The sequence below is a fragment of the Urocampus carinirostris genome, chromosome 1 (genome assembly GCF_059441175.1).
Source record: "Urocampus carinirostris isolate Australia breed hairy pipefish chromosome 1, RoL_Ucar_1.0, whole genome shotgun sequence".
Lineage (NCBI taxonomy): Eukaryota > Metazoa > Chordata > Actinopteri > Syngnathiformes > Syngnathidae > Urocampus > Urocampus carinirostris.
In genome coordinates this window covers 481,652-490,000 of record NC_142349.1, presented here as the reverse complement: position 1 = coordinate 490,000, position 8,349 = coordinate 481,652, and the positions used below count along the sequence as shown (strand labels likewise).

General features: G+C 39.2%; 1 protein-coding gene across 2 annotated transcripts in view; it reads right to left on the bottom strand.

The window, feature by feature from the left end:
* rgs9a (regulator of G protein signaling 9a) overlaps positions 1 to 8,349 on the bottom strand; it is a 71,602-nt gene that overhangs the window by 589 nt on the left and 62,664 nt on the right. For both annotated transcript variants that reach the window (XM_088329541.1, XM_088329573.1), the window contains 4 exons: positions 7,348 to 7,435; positions 5,329 to 5,467; positions 805 to 887; positions 1 to 636 (listed from right to left, as the gene is read on the bottom strand). The exon at positions 1 to 636 is cut by the window's left edge and continues 589 nt beyond it. In XM_088329541.1, the coding sequence (XP_088185667.1) occupies positions 480 to 636; positions 805 to 887; positions 5,329 to 5,467; positions 7,348 to 7,435 (467 nt within the window). In that variant the 3' untranslated portion in view covers positions 1 to 479. The remainder of the gene's footprint in view (positions 637 to 804; positions 888 to 5,328; positions 5,468 to 7,347; positions 7,436 to 8,349) is intronic.

The window sequence follows — 8,349 nt, the reverse complement described above, 5'->3', positions numbered from 1 at the left end:
TTTTGCATGCTCTGTAGCCAACATTTTACCCTTTTTGCTAGATATCAAACTAAATGCTGGCCTCGTTTCTTGGTAGCTATCTCGCTGGTTTTTTTTAGCGTTCTATCTGGTTATTTAGTTGGCTTTTACTCTTTTAGCTAGCTCACTAGCTCCCATTTACCTTTTTACCGTTTTAGCTAATTATCAAGCTACACTTTTAGCCATTTAATAAGCCATCTATATAAATTGCTCTTTTAGAAATGTATATCAAAATGGGTGCCCTTTGCGCTAATTCGTAACAAAGTAGCTCTCAGTTTGAATAAAGTTGGAGACCCCTGGGGTAGAGCAAATGTAAAACCTGAGTTCTTGCTCCACCCCTGCTTTTTTTTACCTCCAGCTTTCAATATTTAAGCAGCAGGGGCAATTACAGAACATCATCTTTTTTAGTATTTCTTTATCGATGAGCTATTTCCCAGCACATGAGTAGAAGTAATTTGTAATTATTTTTTTCTGTCAATTTTGCTCATCATGGCTTTGACATCGACAGGGGCAGATGCAGCAGCAGCTTTGGCCTTTTCCTCCTCTTCCTGCTTCCAAAGGATGACGGGATGGATGCCTGGACTTCGGTTCCGAGCATTTTGGTCTAACTGGGCTTCGCTACATTGAAATTTAAAAAAACGGACCACTGTTACCAAATGTAACTCTGGATGATAATCATCATTTCGGGCGACTTCAGCCTGATTCACCATTTCTGTGCATTTTTACACATGTCATAAACACGTAAACTGCATTGTCATGAAGAAAGTGAACTCTTGATTCACTAACCTGAAGTTGTGAAGCTCTGGGTTTAAAGCATTTTTCTGGATTTCCTTGTACACCGGCGACTTCAGATAACGGAAGAAAGTGTCCTGAATGAAATATATTTGTTTATTATTGTTATCTATTAATGTATAAGTTAACATCGTAAGTTCTGATGGCCCACCAGCGGGCCATCAGACTGTTGAGAATCAAACACGTGTACAATGCCACCAATTACTAAAAATACCTCATGCCACATATCATTGGAAAGCCAAAACTCTTGGGAATCAAGATATGATAACCATTTCAAAAGGTACTCACCACAGAAACATCACGATCGGTCATTCAACAAGGGCACCATTCAGATCAACTCAGACAAGCTTCTATATCGCTTATCCATAAGAAAGGCAAGGATCCAATAGATTGTGCTTCACATCGGCCAATTTCTCTTTGTTGACATGAAATTTCTTGCCAAGGTGGTGCGTCTTTTGTAAGGCATCATTTCAAAGGTAAAATAAGATGACCAAACAGGCTTTATAATTCTTTTGCCAATGTAAGACGGCTACCCAACATGGTCTTTCTTGACGCAGAAAAGGCTTTCAACAGCGTAGAGTGGACATACCTATCTTATTCTTTGCAACGTGTTGGTTTATGTACTGGGTTCATCTCTTCGGTTAAATTACTTATATCTCTTCCATGCACCTCTTTTTTTTACAAACACTGAGCGCTCTCAACAGTTCCCTCTCTCACGTGGCATTAGGCAGCGTTGTCCACTGTCTCCGTTGCTGTTTGCACTAGTGATTGAACCCCTGTTGGTGGCTTTAAAGTCAATAAATGGATTCAAAGGCATAAAAAGGGCGGGGTTAAACATCGCCTCTCTTTATATGAAGATGATCTACTTCTTTGTATTTGTGATTCCTCACTAGCATCCCAAATATTCTCAATTTATTAGTATCATTTAGTGACATTTCTGGATACAGGCTAAACATCTCTAAAAGGTTTTTTTTCACGATTAATCAGGAAGCCAAGGAGATGTCTGATAATCAAATACCTTTTCAAGATTGGTCTCGATAGTATGAGGTACCTGGGTGTAGTCATTACACGTTCTCTACGCAACCTTTGTGAAAAATTTTTGGGAACTTTTAACATCAGTGGTTAAGTCAGACCTACAAAGATGGGACTCCTTAGCGCTCTCTCTGGCGGGTAAGGTACAGACCATAAAAATGAACGTGTTACCCAGGTACTTACAAAGTGAACTCTTGATTCACTAACCTGAAGTTGTGAAGCTCTGGGTTTAAAGCATTTTTCTGGATTTCCTTGTACACCGGCGACTTCAGAGAGATGTTGGCGGTATTTTTGGACAGTTTTATAAAAAAACTCCAATTGCACCTCTTTTCGAAAACAGTACTTACCGAAAAAGACGACATTCAAAAGGAGCCTTAACAATCCTAAGCAATTTTGGGAGTGAGACAAATTTTATGTGGCATTATTATCATTTCATAAATCATCTATCATCACATTGTGAGATGAAATGCGCTGAAAAATAATGTGTCCCAGTATTTTATTCTGAGATCCTTTTTTGCATCCATTGATAACATGGTTTCAACATTTGTTTGAGCCAGAGCCAGCAAAACTTTATTGCAACAAAACAGGTCAGTGGGCCGGCTGGACCTTCCTGATTTCCTCTGTTACTATTGGGCCATGAATACACTTAAAATAACTCTCTGGTTCTCTGCATCGGAAACCGACTGTGGCTGGGTTCGGTTGGAGGCTAACCATTGCTCGCGTTGGCATGTGGTGATGTATTCCAAGTTTACCACTAATACAGTGGTGCTACACACACTAAAAATATGGTCTCAAATCAGACAAACACTTCTGTTGAATGTCACTGCCGAAGGCTACGCCCATCTGCAATAATTACCTTTTCACACCAGCTGTGATAGATGGACGGTTTGAAACACTAGAGCAACAAGGCATCTGCAGTCTCAGGGACTCATGTTTTGAGAATGTTTTTGCAAATTTTGATCAATTAGACCACAGCATTCGATTTAAATGGTTCTGATTTTTTCCGGTTCTTTCAGCTACGGGACTTTGCTAGAACTCATACATTATTCTTCTCACAGAGCCCAAATCCCTCAGGGATTGACTTGGCCCTCGCGGCAACTTATCCACCTAATAGTCCAGTCTCCGCTCTCTATATTATTTTCATTGAAAACATAGAACGCACCTTAATGAAAATGAAAGCTGAATGGAAGCGCAAATTACAAGTAAACCTATCACAAGAGTTTTGGAAAGAGGACCTTGTAGCCTTTAATTCCTCTGCCATCTGTGCAAGGCTGGCTCTTACTTGATTTAGGGTGCTACACAGACTCCATTACAGCAAACATAGACGCCATAAGTTGTTTCCCAATTCAAGTGATGAACATTGCAGCAGGTGCTGTCAAAGTCCTTGTCACCTAACTTTTATGTTATGTTTGTGTCCTAAACTAACTGAATATTGGAGATCATTTTGGGTGCATTTCTGATATTGACCCGAGTGACATTTCTTGTGTCCCGTTTCATCGTGCTTAACTTGTTTGGGTGTTTGGGCATTTGAGTCGGCCATGGTCCAAAAATGTCTGTGTGTTTTTTGCTACTTTTTCCCTTTTTTATTTTCTTTCTTTTTGTGTTTGTCTTTCTGTTGGTCACCCCTCTTGAGGGATATGACCAGGGTAGATAGATACATTTCTGATATTTTAGGAAAACATCAATCCATCACCGCTAATAGCAGTCTTTGGCAGGTCTCCTGACAATCTCTCGACTACTGTTAATCATGTTAACGTTTTAGCCTTCGCCTCTTTGATAGCCCGTCGGAGGATACTACTTTTGTGTAAGTCCTCAGAACCATGTGCCTTTAAAACATGGCTACATGATATAATCTTTTTGCTTTAATTAGAAAAATATCAAATTTCATCTCAGAGGATCTGACTGTAAATTCTATTCTCATTGGGCAGCCTTGCTCCACTATTTTGGAATGCTCCCACCTGACAGCATAGTATAATAGACATGCATGTCCTAACTCTAAATATCGTCAGGCGCCCCCCGCCCCCACCGTACACCTTCATATATCGGTCCAAGGCTGGGTAACTGAAAGGGGTTTTACTTGCTGAACAAGACACGAGCAGTAATGGTATAATGTTTGGTTTAGTAGCAATTTAAGATTTTTATAATAATAATCTTAAATTATGTATGTATGTATGTTTTAGTATGTATCTATGTAGAGATGTATGTACATACATACATATATATATATATATATATATATATATATATATATATATATATATATATATATATATATATATATATATATCTCATCTTATTAGCCGCACCGCTTATCCTCAGTAGAGACGCAGGGGTGCTGGAGCCCATGCCAGCTATCTTCGGGTAGTGGGCAGGGGACACCCTGAGCTGGTTGCCAGCCAGTCACAGGGCACACAGGGACAGACAATTCGCTGGCTCATTCACACCTAGGGACCATTTGGACCGGCCAATTGACCTAACATGCATGTTTTTGGAATGTGGGAAGAAACCGGAGTGCCCGAAAAAAAAACCACGCAAGCACGGGGAGAACATGCAAACTCCATGCAGGAGGTTCGATCTCATGACTTCAGAACTGTGCCGAGCACGCGCTAACCAATTTGCCGCCGTGCTGCCCTATACACATATACACACATACACACATATATATATATGTGATAGATAAGAGAGTACTCGATTGGTTTGGACACATGGATGAGGAGCGAATGTTGAAGAGGATCTACAGAACAGAAGTCAATGGAAGGAGACCAAGAGGAAGGCCGCGATTGACGTGGATGGATGGTGTTATGAGTGCACTGCAGGAAAGAGGTCTAAATATAATGGAAGCTAGAGCTCTTGTTGGTGATAGAAAGGAGTGGAGAGGTGTTGTGAAAGGATAGTGGGATTGTGGACGCGTTCTCAAGGATGGGCTGGGCACCCGTATGATGCGGCGGGGGTAAACCAGTGAAAGCTGTCGGGCCCTGCTGTTGAACAAAAGAGTGTGTTGTGTCACCCTGACCCGAGTGACATGGCCGCTTTCTGGTGTCCTGTTTCATCTGGAGGGACGAAAGCATGACTAACTTGGGTGCCGAGGTGCCTAACTTGTTTGGGTGTTTGGGCAATTGGGTTGGCCATGGTCCAAAAAATGTTGTGTGTGTTTTTTTTTTTTTAAATAAAACCATGTCCTGAACGACCGCCTGTTATGAGGAATGATTTTGTATATCAATTAAAATAAATAAATAAAGATAGGGGGAAATAAACTCAAGAGAGAAAAAAAGGAGAAAAAAAATCACAGAAAAAAAACATCATATTTCTGATAAAAACTTGATATTCGGCCAAAAAAAAATGAATAAGTAAAACAAGCAACAATAATAAATGATAAACAGTAGTAAGCAAATTTTTGGGGGGAGGGGATAATAATATTTGAGTCCCCCCATGCATTTGATATGCCACCCTGATACCCTGGCAACGGCTCTGACACACTACTCTCACCTTTTTCATTAGCAAGAAGACGTGTGTCTGCGCCGCCTCCAGCACATAACGGTGGGGATGGTCGAGTCCTTTCACGGTCAGACCCATAGTTCGACCATCAATGTTAATCCAGCGGGGTGCTCCCGGAGCAAGAAATGTCCTGATTGCAAAGGAAATTATCCAAAAGGTAAATAAATCTTCATGGAATTATGTGGGAGTTACCCTCACCTTTACTTGTTTCCAAATGCTCTTTTAAATCTCGTCTGTTTTTATGTATTCATTCAATTAATTGATTGCTGGTAGCCTGGAAATACGGCTTGAAGGTGGCTATAAAATGTTCAAGATGTTGTGATTTTGTGGTGGACCCAAATGCAGAAAACAGGAAACAAGGGAAGGTGCTCAAAAATGATGGTATTTAGTCCAAATCCTCAACAAAGTAACAAGCAAATGGTCAAAAGTCAAGTCAAGTCGTATTTATTACCGTAGCCCTTAATCACAAAAGTCTCAAATGGGCTCTTTTTGCAGTATTTCTGTAGAATTTTTCAGTATTTCTGTCGCAGTAATTTTGTAGAATTTCTGTAGTAGTATTTCTGTATTATAGTATTACTGTAGTAGTATTTTTGTAGTGTTTCTGAAGTGGTACTTCTGTATAATACCATAAGTGTAGTTGTATTTTTGTAGTATTTTAGTAGTATTACTGTAGTAGAATCCAACTTGTAGTATTTCTGTAGTAGTTCTTTTTTAGTATTTTTGTAGTATTATATAGTATTATAGCAATATTGCAGTATTATTTTTTGTAGTGTTTCCATAGTGGTATTTCTCAATTGTTGTATCACTGTAGCTGTATTCTGATAGCATTTCTGTGTAGGTAATTTTACAGTATTTTTGTTGTAGTATTTATGTCCATCCATCCATTATCTTCTGCTTATCCGGGGTCGGGTCGCGGGGGTAGCAGCCCTCAGCAGGCAAGCCCAGAGATAGAATTATCCGAACCACTAAACAAAAAACAAATCTCAGAAACAAAAAGAGAAAAATGTGATTGTGGTATGGAAGGAAATCTTGAAAGCGTAATACTGGATGTGGAAAGTGAAACTGAATATAAGGCCCATAAAGATCGACAGGCAACGGAGCGGCTCCAGTTTTATCGAAGAGCCTTTGCAAGATGTAATCCACTTCGCTTTACGAGATATCCAATACTAGTACTGCATTTAGAGCGAGGACAAATCTTTGTTAATGGAGATCAAGCAGATGCAGCAAAACAAACTGGTATGCATGGCGACTGCTAGTAGCTTCAGCGAAGGAGTCTACCGCCTTAGTTGAGCCGAGAGCTACTGTTTGATAGTAATTAGCGCAAAGGACACCCACTTTGGTATGCATTTCTAAAATAACCACTTATAATGTTATTACTATGATGTCCTTACCAGGGTGATTATTGGAAGCAGGGATAAATACACTCATTCAACCGGTAAAAAAAAATCCTTGGGGCGGCGGTAGCTCAGGAGGTAGAGCGCTCGTCTTGGGATCAAGCGATCCCAGTTCGAATCCCGGCTTGCATGTCGAAGTGTCCTTGGGTAAGACACTGAACCCCTAATACCCCAATGTGGAGCACATTGTAAAGCGCTTTGGGAAGTCATTGACTTGAAAAGCGCTATATAAATGCAGATCAGATCATTTCATTTTCTAGTACTTGAAAAATCACAATGACCCAGCACTGGTGACTAATTTAAAAACAGGTCCGCAAGCACCTCAGGATTTACTATGCTGCCCACGGGAACCACGTTGGAGAGTCCATGAAGCCCATGAACTGGATGTTATTTTTCTGGATTTCTAAAATAACTTATTATGTTAATACTATGTTATGTTATTATTACCAGGTTAATTATTAAAACTTGGGTAAATAGACTCAGTCAGAAAATCACAATGACCTGGTGAATTATTTTTAGAACTGGTACACGGGCCCCTATCGTCAGGGGGGCATAAGGGTGCCCGCGGGCACCACTTTGGAGACCCATGTTCCAATGTGTATTTTTCATGTCTTACTTGAAGATGGACTCAGCTTTAGTAGACATAGAAGCTGCAGTTCCCCACTTGAGCTCCTCAGCTGCTTCCCAGAAGGCCAAGTTTTCTCCTGCAAGTTTTGAGTAGCAGCTTCAGCAAAATGGCTTCCCAAAATCAGGTTCTCATTTTGCTATATTTAGAAAATAGATATACAGCCGTAGGAATACTACCGTAGAAATACTATTAAAAGAAAGTGCAGTTATACCACAAAAATACCACCAAAAATACAACTAAAGTAATACAACAAAAAATACTACAGATATACTAGATCATGAGTCAACCATGCGGCCCTACCGGCCGGATCAGTACAAAACACTAAGAATACAAACTACTAAAATACTCCAGATATACTACAAAAATTATATTATGGGGGAAAAAGATATAAATACGTCTGTAGAAAGACTACAAACTTTAGTGCTTAAAAACAGGGACCTAAAATATTATTTTGTCTTCATTCTTATAGAAACAAATTCTATAGAAATACACCAAACAATACTACTAAATCTACAAAAAATACCATAGAAATAATACAAATTATAACTGTTAAAAAATACTCAAGATATACTAAAAAGATACTACAGTAATGTGGAAATACTTCTACAGAAATACTACAAAAATACTAGAGTAATACCATAATACAAAAAAATACTTCTACATAAATATAACAGAAATACAACAAAAAATACTTCCACAGACGTTTTGTTACAGAAACACTACAAAAATGCCAATTCAGGCCCACCAACCAATTGAATCTGGGCTGCAAAACAAGGCTAAGAGAAGCTTAAGAGAAAAAAAAAGTCAAAATACGAGCTGCAGTTTTCAATAAAGCCAGTTATCAATTATTTTTTTTTCCATTTCTTTCAATCTTTCTCTCTTTGGCACTTTCTCTCACTATCTCTTTCTATTTCTTTCTCTTTCTCCTTTTGTCTCTTTCTGTCTTTTTCTCTTTCTCTCTTTTTCTCTGTCTCTTGTTCAGTCTTTTTC